The 21,951-nt window shown below is 40.7% G+C and overlaps 1 protein-coding gene, 1 pseudogene and 1 gene segment (V, D, J or C); 2 read left to right on the forward strand and 1 right to left on the reverse strand.

Moving 5' to 3' along the window:
• LOC139343199 (uncharacterized) overlaps window positions 1-21,951 on the forward strand; it is a 198,360-nt gene that overhangs the window by 128,040 nt on the left and 48,369 nt on the right. The window lies entirely within an intron of this gene.
• Window positions 1,479-2,493, reverse strand: LOC139343084 (Ig mu chain C region-like; the record flags this gene model as incomplete). The annotated part of the segment is given in 3 exon segments: window positions 1,479-1,837; window positions 1,992-2,291; window positions 2,445-2,493. Coding segments are annotated over 3 exon segments (708 nt in total), but the record flags the coding sequence as incomplete, so codon positions are not given.
• Window positions 10,574-13,881, forward strand: LOC139343085 (Ig mu chain C region membrane-bound form-like; annotated as a pseudogene).

Genomic DNA, 21,951 nt, shown 5'->3' on the forward strand with positions numbered 1-21,951 from the left:
AAAGCAAAAATGATAAACAAAATGACCAAACATGAAAAGCAAAAGTTTCAGTCAAATGACAAAATGCAAACCACATACACAATATTTAAATGAAGACCTGTAGACGTCTCTGCTGTGGATCATCTCATCCTTTATTGTCTCTTCATCTGTAACAAAAAAACATCAAACAATGGATCAGTTTAATCTGGAGTTTGACTTTGCTGGAGATTTGACACCCAAATGATCTCTGTGTCTTAAACAGAGCAGATTTGCTGCAGGTGACTGATGTTTTGTAGCTATCATATGAACTGTTGGACTGGATGGTTGATTTATTTGAGGAACATTTTTTCAGAACTTGCAACAAAAGCTTTATCCTCACACAGCAGGACCTGTGACTACCTGTGAGTTCTTGCTTAAAGATGGCCTCTGTCATGTGTGTCATTCATTAAACAGTTCAGAGCATTTAAAACACACAAAGCAGCACATTTTCTGTGGTTGGAGATGCTTTTCACTCTGCTGCTGCTAAATGTTCATCAGTCACACATGAGATGAGAAAATAAATGGATGCATTCATTTGATCTCCCTTGTCAGGATCATGTTCTCTGCACAAAGTGGACCAACCTGGAAAAGTTGGCAGTCCATCACAAGCACAGACAGAAAATCACTAACTGTCAGATGAATATCTGCAGACAGTTTAGAGTCTTTTCTTCTTCATTCTTGTCAGTGAAGATGAGAAGAAGCTGTCGCACCCACAGAGAAACTATGCTAAGATGAGTAAATTGCTAACTGAGCTTTATTTGAGAGCTTGTAGTCTTCAGTCCTCAGAAAAGGCCTGCATGTTTACCTTGAGCAGGCTGAATATCATGCTATAGACGAGAGAGGATATGAAGAGGAATATGAAGGAGGAGGTTGTGGACCACAGACTGCTGAACTCATCCTCTTCAACGGCATCGTCTGTGCAGCTCAGAGCAAAACTCAGATTTGACACTGGATCAACATCTAAGAAGAGGAAGGCATACGTGGTTAGATGACGTGTGTGTGTGTGTGTGTGTGTGTGTGTGTGTGTGTGTGTGTGTGTGTGTGTGTGTGTGTGTGTGTGTGTGTGTCTTGAATAGTTGTATAAACTGGAACCGAGCATTATTCACTCTTTGATCACATGTCGTATGTTTCTCCAGTTCAACAGTGAACAGTACAGTGTACTACTGTGACTTTGTGCTTGCTTTTCAGCTTGTTTTAAAAATACTGAAGTCATTCATGAAGGTGTAACACAAATGTATCCATGCAACATTTATTTGAAACAGTCGGCACACTTGTCAAGCTGTTTGACACTGTAACAAAGACAGATTGAAACACAACACGATGACGAACAAAACTACACTGACATGTTGACTCTTACTTGTACAATCACAAAGACTGCTGACAGCACAGAGTGCACAGCTTCCCGTGGCAGAGACAGAACAACACATGAGCACAAAAGACCACATTTAAAGCTGAATCTACTATTTGTCACATTCAGTCGAGTTACCCTGAGCCTTAGACACTTCTCGCACTGTCATGGAGTCATTGCTACCAGCAGGCCAGACGTTGCACTCAAACTTCAACTCCGGACTGTTCCACTTTTCCTTGGTGGTGGTGTAAACACTTGTAACTGAGTAGCCATTTTTAGTCTTCTGTGGGAGGAAGTTAATGCCATCGTCATAGATGCCAGTCTTTTTTCCACTGTATTCTGACCAGGCGATGTAGTAATCCTGCTGCACAGGACTGGAGACCAGGCACACCAGAGTGACCTCAGCTGAGTCTCCTTGCTTGATGACCTCCTCTGGGAGGACGTGGACCGTCACACTGGGCTTCCTTCCATCTGAAAGAGACTCTCAATTTACAAAGGAGGATCATATATAAGCTTTATGTTTGCTTTACACAGATTATAAGATGTTTGTATGTGAAGGGTGGCTGCCTCTCCAGACTGACAGATTGGTGTTCAACTAACCAATCTCCATCACTCACTAACATACCTCCTAGCTGGACCGTCAGATCTTGATTGACTTCAGTCATATCATCTCTAATGGCAGAACAGCGCACTTTGTTGACTCTCAGCCACTCGGTGCGACTACGCGTCATCGTGCTGGTTTTGATTTTTCCTTTGGTTGATTCAGCAATGTTGTCGGTTACCTTTTGCCCATCAATTTGCCAAAAGATCTTAATTTCATTTACATCAGTCTCACTTTGTCCAGTGACGATGCACTCCAGCTTTGCCTGATTGTTGCTGAAAATGTCTTTGGGACTTGGTCGGTTCAGTGTCACTGTGATAGGAGCTACATAAAGGAGAGCAACAGAGAAAGACATTTCTTAACTTTTGGAAATTCAGCACAACAGCAAACACTCATTCTGTGTACTATTATGTCAATCACAGTCAACTCTGAGTTAAAGTACAGTAGTATTATGTAATGACTGTAGTGGCCACGTACCTTTAGAGGTCTTCTCTGTATATGTTTGTTCTTTGTGCGTGAGGAAGAAAGAGAGCAAATGGAGATTTTAACATTTTAACTGACATCAGTGCATAATTATTCATTTTTGAATTTTAAGAAAAACATGCAAAATACCAGACAGATGAGGGTAAACATGACAAACAGAAATTATTACTGAATATTTTCAAAGAAAATCAAGATGAACAAGGTGTCGCATGCAGACTCATCGGCATAAGAGAACCATCATAGGAAGATAAAAATCACATACTTTTTTGCACTTTCAAACTTTTCTGGCCTCCAGGGTGAGTCACAGAACAATCAAAAGACTTCCTTGAATCCCAGTCAGATTTTGATACTTGGACCAAACTGACTCCTGTATATTTGCTGTTTCGCTCTGCTGCAGGATATTGTACAGAAGTCAGACTGGTCCCACTGGCATCAGTCCACTGAAAAGTCAGACTTTTGGGGTAGAAGTCGTGTGCAAGACAACCAACAGTGATTTTATCATCAGGTCCAGATGTGCACTGAACCAAAGGGAACAGAGTTGGTGATACAGCTGTTGCTGTGAAAGAGAAAAGGTTAATATCAATATAGGTCAGTTTAAGAACACAGATGATCTATAGCTTATAAATATTATTAAAAGAAAAGAACATGCTCCTTTGTTATCTTTATAACCATGTTATCATTATAACAATGACAGACAGAATCAGTGTCACTGTTAATGTTAAAATGCTGCTGCTGAAGCATTAAATAATCCTCGTCTTTTCCCTGCTTGGATGGCTAACCAACAATGATTTTATCTCTAGTCCCAGAGTTGCACTGACCCTAAGGAAACGGTCATTTTTTTGAAGTTTAAAATAATTTAAATACTAATTGACATACATTTTCACAATCAATTGCTCACGTAATCTACTTAAATTAGGCTTAGATTTCTAATTATTTCTTTAAACCTCAGAATTAAAATATGCAGGCCCAAAGTGTTCAATTTACATACATGCTGTAAAAATCTATGATTTAATTATATCTCATAAATGAATAAATCTTGATTGAATGATATGGATTACATCAGTAAGTTAGCAACTGTGGCCGTAGCCAGTTTGATATAATTTCTTTGATAAGTGAAAAATAAATTATTATCATTGTTGTTGTTTCCCAAAAATGAACAGACTAGAACTAAGCCTTCCATCAACATTTAAAACCAGAACCACCACACTGCTCTGTGCACTCAGGACTATGTAATTGTATTGAGAATTATTAGTACTACATACAACATAAAAGCATTTATTTAATTATAGTCTTGTTCATTTTGCAGTTATTTAATTGAAACACATACTGATCCTGTATCTAAACAAAAATATAATCTGTATTCCTATGTTGAGAGTAACTTCTTATATATATATATATATATATATATATATATATATATGTTTTTTGTTTTTTGTTTTTTTTTTTTAAATCAAGTATGGTGGAGTATGATCAATATCCACAGTCATACAAAATGTTTTGAAGAATAATGTGAATAAAAAGAATCTGCTCCATTGTGTAAACTCAGTGTAAACAATACCAAAAATTCAACTTCTCTACCACCATCCAAAGTAAAATAAGCCACAAAAAATCTAATGTAGGTGTGTAACTTACCTGACGATACTGTGACTTCAGTCCCAGGACCCCACTGTTCAAACGCGTCACAGTGCTGCATCTCCATTCGCTGCCTGAACAAAAACCTGACGTACCACAATAATTTCTTAAAACCTCACAAAGTGTTTTGAATACACAGAAGTACTGGTCAGTATTAGGCCCCGGTCTCATCCTATGAACACGTATTTTGTGTTGATATTCAATCAGTTCTTACACTTATGATTAACTGGAAGATAATATTTACACCTGTGCACCAACTGTGACTTTAAACTACTGATAAATGAACTTTTAACATCTAATCTTCTTATCAAAAATAATAAACACAGTAGTTACCTCATATTCCCAGGAGAAATCCTTTGTCCTGTCCTTTCTTTCCATCACAAGAATGGCAGAGTGTAAGATTATTGCTCGGAAGGTTTTTGGATGGATCTATATCTCAGTGACCCCCCAAGCCAAGTTATCACTATGACAAACTCGAATACAAAAACCAAACACTGTTTCCTGCACTGGAGACTCGGGGGACCTGTGTTTTCAACAGTGGGTAAGAACAAAACAAAGCTTCAATTCTAATCAATAAAAATATATGTAAGGTTTAGTGCTGTCAATCGAATTGAAATGTCAATTGAATCAATTGAATGTCAGAGTTAACTCGTGATTAATCGCAAATTAATCGCACATTTTTATCTATTCTAAATGTCCCATTAATTAGCAATTTTAATACTCTTATCAACATGGAAAAGTGGATAGACTTGATTTGTGCAAATGTTTTTTATTGAAAACAGCACCGTGTAGTGTTACAGTATATTTCACACTAACATTCTCACTTTGAGCAGTCATTCACATTTGAATGAATCAAATCTCACACAACTTCACACTGTCAACAAACAGATGACAAAAAAATAAATACCTGGTAACAAAAAAACCTCTTCAACAATCCTTTCTAAGGGATCAAAACAGGGCGATACAAGATAAAGTTACAAAGTGCACATCATTGTAAACTAGGACTCAGCCTATAGTGCAGTTAAACTATGGCTTAAACTTTCCTTTATTAAGTTTCCTTTGAACATACAAGCAGTCAGACTATAATGCTCTTCTGTTCATTCACCAGAGGCTTATCAACGCAGCCTCTTATTTCTCTCCAGAAAGAATGAACATTACTTGGCTATGGCTGCAGTAAGCGTGTTCTTAGTTGCGGTATCCATATGCCGCTGTCAAAAGCCATCCATTGTTGCCTGGTTTTGACAAGGAGGCGGCGGAGAATTCGCATTTGCGTGTTTGGCCACCAAGTGGGATTTCAGTGCTACAGTGATAACTCATTTCACACTGACAAGACACACAGATAACTTTAGTCGACCCATCTGGCTACTTTTTGAAACTAAAAACTTTTCATTCAGAGTCTTGTTCGCATCCATATCGGCGTTTCTCGCTTGACATCCACACAAACCGGTAGCCTACTTAGCCTTTACAGCTAGCGAGCAGACAAGACCAAACACATGCGTGGGACAACTGTTTTGTTTCCAGTTTACAATCGGATCCTGTAGTTTTCCTAACATTACTAGCAGTGGCCACAGCTTATAAAAAACTACATGTTCACTAGGTCACAAAGAGCGTTAATAGCGCGATAAAAAAAATGACACTGTTAAAGTTGATTTGCGTTAACGCGTTAATAACGCGATATTTTTGACAGCACAAGTAAGGTTACAAGTTGGTGCATTTTCTTTCTGTATTATACTTATTTTTCATTCTGTTTATCAATATTTTTATTTTAATTTACACCCATGATTATCTGTTAACATAGTACGTTATATATTTAACAAACATTTTGTATTATTAAAAATTGCAAAATTGAATAGAATTTTGTTTGATTTGGTCCTTTTGGCAGCCGTCAGTAGATATGATGGGTCAAGAAAGACAAAGATGATGTTTCGTTCTAGTTTGTATGGGCTTTACCCTTATTGTCCCAATTTGCTTCAAACTCATGCATGGGCGCAACTATAAAGACTTTCCGTCCCACCACTGTGTGCTGTGCAGCTGAGGAAGTTGTGACAGAAGTATAGTGTGGACAGATGCATCACATATTCTGAATTAGGGTTTCTTTTTAAACTTGTATAAAGTGGTTTTGCAGCACTTTCTGTCAGTCACTGTCACACTGACATACAGTATGCTGTGGTTTGTGTACAGCTCTGTGGCTTCCTGTTTCACTGTGGCTTTCGAGCACAATAATAAACAGCAGAGTCTTCAGTCGTCAGGCTGTTCATCTGCAGATACACCTGGTCCAAGTTGTAGTCTCTGGAAATGTGGAAGCGATTCTGTACTGATCTGGAATAACCATGCATGTGTCCACCTGTAGCAGAAATATGGCCAAGCCACTCCAGTCCTTTTCTTTGAGCTTGTCTGATCCAGCTGATATGAGACTCATCATCTGATATTCCTGCATATGTGCAGGTCAGTTTGTGGGATTCTCCAAGCCCCTTCACCACTGGCTCAGATTCGGTCAGACTCTTACTGCTAACACCTGGAGAGAAAAGCAGTTTGATCACAGCAGAGCCAAGCATAAACCTTGAGATAGAAAATAAAGAGTTCAGAAGTATGTATTCACCAGAAATCAATGATAGCATCAGAAATATTATACATGTAGTTAAAGTCATAGTGAAAATGTCTGTTTGTCTGGTTGGTGGTTTGGTTTGTCTTCAGTTTGCTGTGAAGCTAAATAAATATGGACGAGGGCAAGATTTTGCATTGACTCCTCCTCACAGAGCTGAAAAAAGAAAGAATGTTGAACTGAATGTAGCAGCTCAAAGGACTGAATGTACAAAAGACAAAAGATACAGAGCACTGAGATTCAGGAGGAAGAACCTGATTCCAACCCTGTAGTAAACCTGTTCATAACTACCTCACATGCAGTTAATGTGGTATGGGTTATGTGACAATGATCGTTTCTGACTTGTGTTTTTATGAACAATAGTCACTATAAAAAAAGAAAATCTTAAGTATCAGAAATAATGTTTCTGATCCAATTTAACAGGAATGATCTGAGTCTCACTGCACTGAACGTCAGAGGCATCTAACTGGGGTTTTAAGGGGACTGAGCACCCAGGGCCCTTGTGCGAGGAGGGGCGAGAGAATGCCTGTGTAGAGGGTCCAGAATTTAGAGCTATGTTCCTGGACAGCCTGAACTATGATTCAATAAATGTATTTATTGATTAATTTTTATAATTATTTGTTCATTTATTTGTCATTTGTTCAAAATTAATGTGCTGCAATGTCTTCGCTCAGAAAAAACTTTAATTTGTACTTTATCGCCTTAAAACTCACTACGAAAATATGCCCGTGTTGAGAATAACAACATGAACAATTTCCCTTTGACATATTTTATAAACTGGTTCATGTGCCAGAGGGATGTTTCAGTTTCCTATCAGCTGCTTAATAGAAGTCAGAAAGGTGAGTGAGGACTATCATCTAAGTGGCACATGCTTTGTGAAGATCCATCACTTGGTCTTGATGTAGTGAATGAAAAGAAGTGATTGGAAACACAAAGCACTGAGAAGTGACAAGATAACAAGATATTGTTTTATTTTCCTGACAGATTTATGGCACTTGCAATTAGAATAAAAAAAAATTAAATAAAAGCAACATAAAGTTCCACAGTGATAGAAATACATCCAACACTGTAATATCTTCTAGATTTTTCTAGATTCTGTTTTAATCTGAACACTGTATTTTTCAATAACTATGTGCTTACATCACGTAAAGACTTGTTGTTGCGGTTTTGCTTGCAGACAGACTCCATCATACACAGTATATATGCATTCTGCCAGTGACAGGTGAGCTTAAAGGTGAACTGCACAAGCTGAAAATTGTGCTTGTTCTGCCATCTACTGGCGTCTATGTGCATTGCCTCCAGTCAGCAAAGGACAGAACTTCTATTTTTATTGCCTAATACCACATCACAGAGGTGTGGTCACAAATGCAAAAGACTTGAATCATTCAGCCCACAGAGGTCAGTGCAACACTGCATGCACGATTAAATGTTAAGAGTTTAAAAAGGTTCGCTTCAGTGATTGAATTTGATGTTGGAATAAACTGGAGGATAAAGTGTTTATTGGTTGAAAAAAATTCTCCTTCAGATAAATAAATTATTTACAAACCCTCTTGGATGGATAAGATGGATTATAGATTAAGCTACACAAAAAGTTAAAGGTAGTTAAAATTAGCTCAACCATCAACATTACAGCAGCATAATACAACATACACATTAAAGCAGTGATATTAATCCAAAAATACCAGATATGACAGTAAAACACTGACAGGGATCATTTTACTGCACAATGAGTACTTTTATTTTATGTACATTTTGCTGATAATACATACTTTTACTTCCATAAGGTTTTGAATGCAGGACTAGTGGAGTTGTGGAGTATGAGTACTTTTATTCAGGTAAAGGATCTAAGTATTTACTGCCAATAAATTCCAAAAACCTTTATGAAGGCTGTCATTCATCTGCCGCTGAAAATATAACCTGCCCTCTCATAAAACAATAATGACAATAACAAAAAGTGCAACACTAACAGCAGACGTCCATGTCTTATAGTTTAACTGCAGCCAAATGCATCCTTGTAGGCCCGCTTGCTGTAATGCAGTTGCAGTTCAGCGAATGTCAAATGAATTTGTGTGTGTGTGTGTGTGTGTGTGTGTGTGTGTGTGTGTGTGTGTGTGTGTGTGTGTGTGTGTGTGTGTGTGTGTGTGTGTGTGTCTGTCTGTCTGTCTGTCTGTCTGTCTGTGTGTGCTTTCATGTGTTAATTTCTTTAGTTGTTGTTACATTTGTCGTCAGTTGTCACAACTTGACCCCTTCTTCCTAAAAGTTGCTGCTCCAATTGTGGTCAACCATATTACACACATTTTTAAACTTTCACGTTTTAACACACGTTTTAAATGGCACAGGTCCTAAGTAGGGCTGTCAGTTTAACGCGTTAATTAGATTAATTAATTACGCTGCAAATTAACGCGCTATAAAAATTAACGCAATTAATCATGAGTGGCAAGTCAATGCGCAAGCATTTTAAATTTGGCCCTTTGAGTGACCCGTAGGCTGCATCCTACCTGCGCCACTGGTCTAAAGCAGGGTGACAACAGACGTGGATGCGACACCGGAGAGCGAGGCAAGCCTACTTGGACCTTTGAATGGCAAGTTTATTTATAAAAAGAACAAAGATGGGACTATTAACAAGAACGCAGTGATTTGTACCTTGTGTAAAAAAGACTTTTCCTATCACCGTAGCAGCTCCAGCCTGAATTATCATTTAAACGCTACACATGTAGTTGCTGCTAGTGCCGCTAGTGCTACCGTGAGCTCACTCCGCCAACCCACACTTGCTGAGTGGAAAACGAATGAGCAAAGCCACGACAGAAAAACTGACAAACTCAATCGCAAAGTGGGTTGCTGCTGATTGCAGGCCGATTTCAATCGTGGAAGACGAGGGCCTAAAAGAGGCGTTTCAGATAGCGTCATCTGACTCTAATTTCCAGCTACCGTCGAGAACTACAGTGATGAAAAGAATTCACCTGCTGTAATGTGAATGTCAGTGAATTGTAATGTCCTAGAATTCAAATTCTTTATTTGGGGACCTTTAGCAGATATGAGATTAAAATGTGATTAATTAGATTAATTAATTACAAATCCTGTAATTAATTAGATTAATTTTTTTAATCGCCTGACAGCACTAGTCCTAAGGTTTGGAAAGTCTCTTATATAACACCTTTGCATAAAGGTGGTGGAACTGCTAACCTACTGTAAATTATTACAGACCTATTTCTAAATTATCTTGCCTGTCAAAAGTTTTGGAGTCTCTTGTCAACAATCAACTAAAATCTTTCATCTCAACACATTGCATCCTCAGCACGCATCAGTCTGGATTTAGGGAAAGACATAGCACTATTACTGCAGCCACCTTTGTTTTAAATGACATTATTACAGCCTTAGATTGGAAAAAACACTGTGCAGCTCTTTTCATTGATCTCTCAAAAGCATTTGATACAGTGGATTATGTACTGCTCTTAAAAATACTTCATAGTCTCGGGTTTGATGACTTAGCTTTTAAATGGTTTCAGAGTTACCTTAGCGACAGCCAGCAGTGTGTGTGTATTGGGGATAGTAAATATGAATTTGTGCAATTAGCAAAAGTTGTCCCACGAGGCTCCATCCTGGGGCCTCTTTTGTTCTCGCTTTATATCAATGATATTACCTCAGTTGTCACTGGGAGTAATATTCATTTCTATGCAGATGACACCATTCTGTACTGCATTGCAAACGATGCACACTCTGCCTTAAATTCCTTCCAACAATGTTTTTCTGATGTTCAAGTTGCAATCATAAACTGGTTTTCAATGCAGACAAAACAAAATTCATGCTGTTCTCCAGATCAAAAATATGACTCCTGACAGCTTCATCATCTCTAGCAGGAATGTTGCAAATATTGAAAGGGTGACCGGGTATGTGGGTGGCAGGTACCTTGGTATTTGGACTGATGAAAAGTTAACCTTTAAGTGTCACGTTTCCAAGCTCGTGTCTTCCTTGAGAATGAAAATTGGTTTCTAATGCATCCAGTTGCATGCATCCAGATTTAAAACAGTTTGAGTATTTCTAAAGTTTTCACTCTGTTGATTTCTGTAATATTCTATGTTAAATGCGATAATACATGAAGTTATCATAAATGACTACCAACACTTTTCCTAACATGGAACAACAGAGCTAAGATTTATACCATTTAAAATTTACAGACTGTAAAATGTCATGTTCAACTTATCTCTATAGTAAAGTTTTAATAATGTAATGTAAAATTCAAACAGGGATTTTCTTAGTCAGTCTCACTGGTGGATATTTATGTCTTGTGCATTTTGGGTAATTTAAGTGCATTTTGTAACAGTGGGATTAATTACATGTTGACCTCAACATTAGTAGATGTAAACGTTTCACACTAACAGCTAAGTAGAGTCAGCACTGTGCCATGATCCTTTTGACAACTGAGGAAAGGGTACAACGGTCACTGTTTCATCAGGTAAGAACACACTTTAACCTCACACAAAACTGTTGAATTTCAACAAAAGTGATATGTTTCTGTGAGAATATGACTGCAATCAGCTCATTTCATGGATGTTTACTGAGTGGACAGCTTCTTCAAAATGAAAAGAATACTAATGACAAATTATTGTCAAAGCCGTGGGTTTAAAGTATAACTTACATGATAAAACGACCACAAATTATATTGTCGAGGGAGGTTTGTGCAAAAAAATAACATAAAATAAATGAGCTGTGTACAGAAGGCGCTTGAACGTATTAAAAAGTAATACCTTCAGTGTGGTGCTTTGTTACACTATTGATCAATTGCTTTGACTTTTCCTTCCACTTTAAGGAGACAATTGCCTCATGTTGAATTTTTAGATGTATATTTATTTTATGACACGTTTGTTTTTCCTCTCTCAGCCACTTCAACTGCACCAGATGTGTTTCCTCTGATACAGTGTGGTTCTGGGATTGGAGACATGGTCACTCTTGGCTGTCTTGCCACCGGCTTCACCCCCTCCTCAGTGGCGTACACATGGAGCAAAGATGGTGAGACCTTGACAGACTTCATTCAGTATCCTCCGGTACAGAAAGGCAACTTTTAAACGGGGATCAGTCAAATCCATGTGAGGAGAGAGGAGCAAGGGAGCCTTTCCAATGTGCCGTGACTCATCCAGCTGGAAATGGCCAGGCTGATTTCATTATGCCAAGTAAGACATATACATATATGCATATATACATACATATATGTGTCTGCTCTATATTTGTGGGTGTTTGTTTTTCAGCGGTGCGCTATGTGTTGCCAACTCTTACGGTGTTGACCTCCTCTGATGAGGAAAACAAGGCTTCCTTCTCCTGCTTTGCCAAAGATTTTTCACCAAACAATTACGAGATCAAATGGCTGAAAAATGACGAGGACATCCGCAACAAAATGTATGAGATCAAAACACTGTCGAAGGAAAGAATGGTTGAGAATGCAACTACACTGTACAGTGCAGCGAGTTTTCTCACGGTGCCTTTCATTGAGTGGAGTCAGGCGGGTACGACATTTACATGTCAGTTTAAAGGGACAGGTGAAAACAACATTCCAACGTTTGTGAATTCATCTGTGACCTTTAAAATCCCAAGTCCATGTGAGTAAATTACCACTTTTTCTTTCAAAATTGTTTGCAAATTGAATTTCAACTCAATTTTTAAGAGATTTCTGTTTAATAATTGTCCATGAATTCCTCACTCAACAGGTGGCGGCTGCACTGAAGCAGATGTGGACATAACGATCACTGGCCCCACACTGGAGGACATGTTTTTACACAAAAAAGGAAAGATAGTATGTCGAGTCCAAGTAAACAAGCCATCTCTCAGGAAAATTTGGTGGGAGAATGAACATGGAAACGAAATGATTGATTCTTCAATGAACCCCGTTAAAGAAAATAAAACAACATTCAGCCTATCGCTTGACATCTCGTATGACGAATGGAGCCACGGGATAAAGCGCTACTGCACTGTTGAACATTCAGACTGGATGGAGTCATTTAAGAAACTCTATAAGAGGAATACTGGTAAGAAAAGCTTGTGTGTAATTCCTCTCGTCATGTCATCAAACATGTTATGAGTGTATTTTGTAGCAGGGCAGGAGGCCTAATTGTTCTCTCATGCTTTCAGGAGGACAGACTCAGCGCCCTTCAGTGTTTATGCTGCCTCCAGTAGAACATACTAGAAAAGAAACTGTGACCCTGACTTGCTATGTGAAAGACTTCTTCCCTCAGGACGTTTTTGTTCTTGGTTTGTTGATGATGAGGAAGCAGACTCAAACTATGAGACCCACACCACAAACCCTGTAGCAAACCGTGGGTCCTATTCTGCGTATGGCCAGTTATTGCTCAGTCGTGAGCAGTGGCAAAAGAACGACATGGTGTACAGCTGTGATGAAATGATGAATATACTGATTCACAAGCCAAGTCATGCATGCCACACTGTTAATGAAGTCTTTCAGTGGCAACTGAAGATCAGTGTAGAACCATTTTATTATTCTTTTTTACTGTTTAAAAAAACAGTACACTCATAACACTGAAATAAGTAACAAGACATCTATCAGTACTGTTTTGTTCTTGTTTTGTTTTTTTTGATTAGTGGTTGCCTGTCTAATTCTTCAAAGAGGTTTGACCTATGAGACTTGAAAATATGTGACCCTACTAAAGGAAGTTAATAGATTTTGTGTCATCACATTATCATGTGATCAGTTAATATTTGGGACAACCCACACCCAAATCTGAACAATCAAATTTGGGTGTGGGTTGTCCCAAATATTAACTGATTAATTACTGTCCTCTGCATTCAGAGTTCCTGATTCAAACTAACCACCACTGGAATACTGCCACTAAGGAAGAAGACGATAACATTGGAGACACAGCCCTCACCTTCATCCTCCTCTTCCTCATCACTCTGCCGTTCACCATTGGAACCACTGCTTTCAAGGTAATAATGAGTTGTGCACAGAGAACTAGAAAAAGATTTAGGTTCCACTTTTGCTTTAAGTTTTTCCTGAACTATGAAGGACATCTGAACAAAGATTAGGCCAGCTTTCAGGATCTGTGCACGTAACTTTTGGATTTTGTGATGCAGCAATGTAACTGTAATGCATATGTGGGTCATATTAAACATGGTGGCAAATAGCAGTAATTTCATCATTTTGATGCAATTTTACTAATTCATTTTTTTCTGTCTTTTCAGGTTAAATGAAACATGAACTTTCTGAGGGATAAAAGTATTTTTCAGAGATTTTTTCACAATTGTCCTTTTTTGATTTTGAGAGCTTTGTGTGTTTTTGAAAATAAATATTTAAATGAACTGCCGCTGTTGCTCCTTCAACTTTTTTTTCCATCTTCTGCTATTTTGAAATTGTTCATACCATCTATGGTTTCACATATAAAAGTTCAATACAAAATATTTATAATATATATTTTATTATATATTGTGTGATATGCTGCTTTGTTCATCACCTCTCCAGTACCTGGAGTCAACAGCCCGTGTTCAACTCAATACGTAAATTCACAGATTCTACACTTGGTTAGTTCTTGAGTCTCTTAATAATAGAGAACTAGAACTAAAACGTTTACAAAAGTCATGAGAAGCCATGTTAAACCTATGTGATAACATATACAAATTGATATGAGACATCTGAATGTGCCCTGTTTCTCCTACTGGTATAACCACACCTCTTCAGGTGTATGTAATGCACCGTTGCACTTTGCATTGTTTCACTTATGTATTTTGGTACTTTTTGGGGACCTGGGTGTGCTTGCTGCTATCCCTGATCACTGTGCCCTGTCACGCTGTAGCATCTGTGCAACAGACCTCCAGCACTATCTCCACCTGATCCCATCAGACACTGTAAAAGTACAATGCTGCCATCTAGCTGAAATTCAAAGACATTTGAGAAGCTGTTGCTCACCTCTTGTGCCTCTGGGTAAGCTTGCTTAGTGTGTCACTGTCCCTTACTTATTCATTGGAGACAGATCAATAAATTAGCATGATAAAATAAAATAAAAAATTGCCCCCACAAAAAAACAAAACAACCTCTGATGGACTCAACCAATTACTGCTAACTGATATATACCCATCAGGCATTATGACCACCTGCCTTAAATTGTGTTGGGCCCCCTTTTGCTGCCAAAACAGCCCTGACCTGTCAAGACACAGACTCCACTAGACCCCTGAAGGTGTCCTGTGGTATCTGGCACCAAGATGTTAGCAGCAGATCCTTTAAGTCCTGTAGGTTGCGAGGTGGGGCCTCCATGGATCCGGACTTGTACAGTATGTCCAGCACATCCCACAGATGCTCTATTGGATTGAGATCTGGGGAATTTGGAGGCCAAGTCAACACCTCAAACTTGTTGCGCTCCTCAAACCGTTGCTGAACTATTTTTGCTTTGTGGCACAGGGCATTATCCTGCTGAAAGAGGCCACAGCCATCATGGAATACAGTTTACATGAAAGGGTGTACATTACAATTAGCCATTTGTCAGACACTTTTATCCAAAGCGACGTACATATGAAATCACATTGATGACACAGCATCACGGGCAGTTTTATGGTACAGTATCTTGCCCAAGGATACTCCAACATGTGGACTGCCGAGGCCAGGGATCGCACCACCATCCTGATTGGTGGATGACCGCTCTGGCTCCTGCGCCACAGCTGCCCCATGTACATGATCTGCAACAATGCTTAAGTAGGTGGTACATTGCAAAGTAACATCCACATGGATGGCAGGACCCAAGGTTTCCCAGCAGAACATTGACCAAAGCATCACACTGCCTCCGCCACGTTGCCTTCTTCCCATCGTGCATCCTGGTGCCATGTGTTCCCCAGCCATTGACGTGATGTAAAAGAAAACGTGATTCATCAGACCAGGCCACCTTCTTCTATTGCTCCACGGTCCAGTTCTGTTGCTCGCATGCCGATTGTTGGCGTTTTTGGCTGTGGACAGGGGTCAGCATGCTGATGTAACAAACTGCGATGCACTGTGTATCCTGACACCTTTCTATCAAAACCAGCATTGAGTTTTTTGGCAATTTGAGCAACAGTAGCTCGTCTGTTGGATCCGACCACACGGGCCAGCCGTCACTCCCCTTGTGCATCAGTGAGCCTTGGCCACCCATGAACTTGTCGCCAGTTCACCACGGTTCCTTCCTTGGACCACTTTTGATTGAGACTGACAACTGCAGACTGGAAACACCCCACAAGAGCTGCAGTTTGGGAGATGCTCTTACCCAGTTGTCAAGACATCGCAACTAGCCCTTGTCAAACTTCCTCAAATCCCCAGTTTTCATTTTCCTGCTTCTAACACATCAACTTTGAGGACAAAATGTTCTCTTGCTGCCTAATATATATCACCCACTAGCAGGTGCCATGATGAAGAGATAATCAGTGTTATTCACCTCACCTGTCAGTGGTCATAATGTTATGCCTGATTGGTGTATTTTACAGTCACCCAATCCAAACTTCCACCTCTACTTATCTGACTGCAGAGAGGAGGACAGAGAACAGTCACAGTTTAACATGATGGACTATAGTTCAGGACTGCTGCTCTTAACTCTCTGCTGGGCAGGTGAAGATCTACACTGATATTAATCTAATATAGCTTTTATTTGTGTCATCAGTTTATTTCACTTGATGTTTTTATTCCTCTTGACAGGTGTTGATGGTCAGACTCTGACACAATCTGAAGCAGTGGTTAAAAGGCCTGGAGAATCTCACAGATTGACTTGTACAGGCTCTGGATTCACATTCAGCAGCCACTATATGCACTGGGTCAGACAGGCTCCTGGAAAAGGACTGGAGTGGATCGCTTACATAAGCAGTGACAGCAGCAGCATCTTCTACTCTGAGTCAGTGAAAGGCCGGTTTACCATCTCCAGAGATGACAGCAGACAGCAGCTGTATCTGCAGATGAACAGTCTGAAGACTGAAAATTCTGCTGAAATCATTGTCCAGATATAAATAAAGATATACTACATGTACGTATTTCAGCCACATTAATGTTTATATTGCTTGGCCTCAACAGTCAGTCAGAATAAAGGAGTGTAAAATAATGTTGCAATTCCTTTGATAAACATTGAATGACAGTCAGTGATTTTGTCTGATATGATTTTGTCCGCCAAGACTTGATATCATGCTGTCAGCTGCAGCAGAGGAAAAGAAGCTCCATGAGATCACTTTCAACATCAACCATGTTCTCTGTAGCTCTGATGCTGCTGCTGCTGCTGCTGCTGCTGCTGCTGCTGCTGCTGGATCCTGTGAGTCTCACTGAGGCAGAGACACTGACAGTCTGATCAAAGCACACCCACTGTTCACTGCTATGACACTGATTCCATCTTCAATACGTTTTACTCCACAGGTGTGAAGTGTGAAGAGTTGACACAGCCAGCCTCTGTGACTGTGCAGCCAGGTCAACATCTGACCATCACCTGTCAGGTCTCTTATTCTCTCAGCAGTGACTACACAGCTTGGATCAGACTGCCTGCAGGGAAAGGACTGGAGTGGATTGGACATGCCTCTTTTGGATTCACAACACAGTACAAGGATTCACTAAATAGCAAGTTCAGTGTTGACTGAGACTCCTCCAGCAACACAGTGACTCTGAACGGACAGAATGTGCAGCCTGAAGACACTGCTGTGTATTACTGTGCCAGAGACCGTTGGCAGGGGAGGAAGTGGGACAGACTTGGCAAACGTACTGTGGGGGTCTATTGGGAACATCTGGTGGAACCCGCTGTCAGGGAGGTCTTCAACTCCCACCTCCGGGAGAGCTTTGACCAGTTCTAAGGGAGGTTGGAGACAGTGAGTCCGACTGGACCATGTTCTCGACTTCCATTGTTGATGCAGCCATCCGTAGCTGTGGCCGTAAAGTCGCCGGTGCCTGTCGTGGTGACAACCCCCAAACCCGGTGGTGGACACCGGAAGAAAGGGATGCCGTCAAGCTGAAAAATGAGTCCTATCGGCAAGCGTGCGGCAACTCGGGCGGTTGTTGAAGCAAAAACTCAGGTCTGGGAGGAGTTCGGGGAGACCATGGAGGAGGACTACCGGTCGGCCTTGAAGAAATTCTGGCAAACCGTTTAGCGCCTCAGTAATGGGATGCAGCTTTCTGTCAACACTGTTTACAGTGGAGGTGGGGTGCTGTTGACCTCGACTGTGGATATTGTCGGGCGGTGGAAGGAATACTACGAGGATCTCCTCAACCCAACTGTCATGTCTTCTGTAGAGGAAGGTGAGACTGGGGACTCTGAGGCTAAGCACCAGGGGTGGATGAGATCCGCCCTGAGTACCTCAAGTCTCTGGATGTTGTAGGGCTGTCTTGGTTGACACGCCTCTGCAACATCGTGTGGCAGTCCGTACGGTACAATGCCTGCACAACCGGAGCAGGAGCTCCGGGGAGAGGGAAGTTTGGGCGTCCCTGCTCAGACTGTTGCCCCCGCGACCCAGCCCCGGATGAAGCGGGAGAAGATGGATGGATGGATGGATGGATGGATGGATGGATGGATGGATGGATGGATGGATGGATGGATGGATGGACAGGTGTTGATGGTCAGACTCTGACACAATCTGAACCAGTTGTTAAAAGGCCTGGAGAATCTCACAGATTGACCTGTACAGCCTCTGGATTCACATTCAGCAGCTACCATATGGCCTGGATCAAACAGGTCCCTGGAATAGGCCTGGAGTGAATCTCTGCTGTCAGTGGCAGTGACAGCAGCACTGACTACTCTGAGTCAGTGAAAGGCCGGTTTACCATCTCCAGAGACAACAGCAGACAGCAGCTGTATCTGCAGATGAACAGTCTGAAGACTGAAGATTCTGCTGAAATCATTGTCCAGACATGAATAAAAGTTATACTACATATACATATTTCAGCCTTCTGCTGTCTGCAAGAATCAGCAGATGGAAGTTGTTGGAAGAGGCTGGAGGTGGAGGTTTCACCTGCAGTTATCTGCCAGAATCGGCAGGCACATGTCTGTCCCGCAGGATGTTGAACCTACAGGTGGAAATTCAATACCAATCATGTTCTCTGTAGCTCTGCTGCTGCTGCTGCTGCTGCTGCTGCTGCTGCTGCTGCTGCTGCTGCTGCTGCTGGATTCTGCGAGTCTCAGCACACCCACTGTTCACTGCGATGACACTGATTCAATATTTAACATGTTTTCATCCACAGGTGTCAGTAGGTCTTCTTTTGCAATATAACTTGATCATTTGTTCTGAAACATTTTCTTTTTTCAACAGGTGTGAAGTGTGAACAGTTGACACAGCCAGCCTCTGTGACTGTGCAGCCAGGTCAACATCTGACCATCACCTGTCAGGTCTCTTATTCTGTTAGCGGCGACAACATGGCTTGGATCAGACAGCCTGCAGGGAAAGGACTGGAGTGGATTGGACATGTCACTGGATCCACCACATACTACAAAGATTCACTGAAGAACAAGTTCAATTGAATTGAATTGAATTGAATTGAAATGAATTGAATATTGAAGCCTTATTTGATCTATTTTGACAAAATATGAAGTTCAGTAGCAAACTGCAGGATTGTAGAAATACAGAACATAAGAATTTTTGTATGTTTTGTTTTTTATTTTATTTTTTATTTTTTTTACAGATTATTTAAAAACACTATTTCCTGTACAGTAGAATTTAAGATAAGATAAGATATACCTTTATTAGTCCCACAGTGGGGAAATTTCAGATTCAAATTTATTGTCTGTATTAGTGAAATATGTCTTTGTCTTGCCCTGCAATCGGCTGGCGACCGGTTCAGGGTGTACCCTGCCTCTCGCCCATTGTAGCTGGGATAGGCTCCAGCCCCCCGCAACCCCGAAAGGGATAGGCGGTATAGATAATGGATGGATGGATGTCTTTGTCTTCATAAGTACATGCATGAAGATCAGGCATGTGATTTTATTTTGGAAACACACTCAAAAAATCAAAAAAAAAATTTTTTTTTTAAGAAAACAATTTTCCTATACACAACCAAATCCACACCAAAATATGAAATTCACAGATTTTACACTGGCTTTACAGAGAAAATACCTTTTCCACTACTATGGACTACTATTACTATAGTACCACTATTACTCGTATGCATGACCAACTGCACACTACAAATAATACAATGTGCATCATCATCATCATCAGATTTGTGTACTTGAGCCGCTTGAAGTCGTGCACAGTCAACTCAATGATGAGGACCTTCTTGGCAGGTGTGGATCACATCAGTGTCTGGTCTTAAAGTTGTCTGCATGATCTCAGTTGGGAAGACCAGCTGCTTGTCCAGGTCAATGCATATTTCACATTTCTTTCCAGGAGTAAGCAGTGATCATGTTTTGCCTGCTGCCAGCTTCTGCTGGATCTCTCCTGGTCTGATGAAGGCAAAGCTTGGTGGTTGGCTGCCTGAGGAGTTCTTTGTTGCACCTCAAACAGCTCCGCCAGCTTCCGGACCTGCGCTGCAGCACCAGTGCAACTTCACATGCTGACAGGATGTGCTGGAGGCTTTCATTGCTTTTTCTGCTCAGGGGACACTTGTCTGCACTCCTGAACCACTGGGAGGGGTCTTTCCTCCCTGTGAGGAGGAGTTAATGCAAAATTCAGATGTCTTCCACCTCTACTTATCCGACTCCAGAGAAGGACAGAGAACAGTGGACACACAGTTTAACATGATGGACTATAGAACAGGACTGCTGCTTTTAACTCTCTGCTGGGCAGGTGAAGATCTACACTGATCTTAATCGAATATAGCTTTTATTTGTGTCATCAGCTTATTTCACTTGATGTTTTTATTCCTCTTGACAGGTGTTGATGGTCAGACTCTGACACAATCTGAATCAGTGGTTAAAAGGCCTGGAGAATCTCACAGATTGACCTGTACAGCCTCTGGATTCACACTCAGCAGCTCCCAGATGCACTGGATCAGAAAGGCTCCTGGAAAAGGGCTGGAGTGGGTCGCTTACATCAGTGAAACTAGCAACTACATCTACTACTCTGGGTCAGTGAAAGGCCGGTTTACCATCTCCAGAGACAACAACAGACAGCAGCTGTATCTGCAGATGAACAGTCTGAAGACTACAGATTCTGCTGTTTATTATTGTGCTCGAGAACCGAGAACCACAGTGACTGGAGTTGGTTGAGCAGCTATACAAAAACCTACAGTGCTCCTCATATACTCAGTGTATTCAATATATTGTATATTTCCATCTATATATTTTTTTTTATTTCATTTCTGAAGCATGGAACCTCAGGCAGGCAGCCTGGGGGCTCGACAGGGACAGAACAGTTGACCTTTGATGAGTGATGAAGGGGCTGGACAATGGCGGAGCAGGATCGCGGTGACTGGAGTGGAGGTGGCCCCAGCATCATGGGCTGGGTCAGGATGACAGTTAGCTGTTGGACTTGTGCAGCTGATGCAGCTCGCGCCTGCTCCTGAGCAGTTGCTGCTGATTGTCTGGTTGCAGTGGCTGTGGATGCCATCAGAGCCTTATGCTGCTGGTGGGCTCCCTCAATCCTCTCAAAGTAATTTCATGGAGTGGTGGAGCTTGCTGGGTCCATGACTGGCCATGCTGTGCTGTAACAGGTGTGTTTAGAACCCAAAGAGAGCCACTGATACACAGGGTTTGCTTTTACTTGTTTTAATCACAGCAGTGACAGATTAGCAGAAACACAGTAAACTGGGTGCAGCAGATTTTATCCTGCTATCTGTGCACAACCTGTAAAGGAGTTGACCTTGCTGTTCCTGGGTTGTGTGTGACTGTCTGTTGTTATTTGGCTGCTGTGTAATGATGACAAAAAAAATTCTTGAGAATAATATCAAGCTCCCATATGAACATGTTCTTCTATCTTCATGTTTTATCATGTCAACTGGTTCATGAGCCAGATGGACGTTTTAGTTTCCTAGTCTTAATGGACGACTGAGACCTTTTTATCTGACTGCATGTGTTTGGAGATGAGTCATAAGGGAGAGCTGTTGCAGTGAAGAGAGGCTGCTAATTGACAAAAGATTCGATTTCAATAGTGACAGTAAAATCTTTTAAGTGCACAATATATATATATATATATATATATATATATATATATATATATATATATATATATATATATATATATATATAGCTAAAATACTTAAAAATTAGCTCATCGGACCAGATTTATGTAGGTCTATGTTAAAACCTTTTCACTGCACTTGCATTTACAACCAAGATTAATGGTTGTTTTACATTAAGGCAGCAGCTGATAACAATCAACCAAAGCACTGGAGTGCCTCTGGCATCC

This window comes from Chaetodon trifascialis, chromosome 15 (genome assembly GCF_039877785.1).
Source record: "Chaetodon trifascialis isolate fChaTrf1 chromosome 15, fChaTrf1.hap1, whole genome shotgun sequence".
NCBI lineage: Eukaryota > Metazoa > Chordata > Actinopteri > Chaetodontiformes > Chaetodontidae > Chaetodon > Chaetodon trifascialis.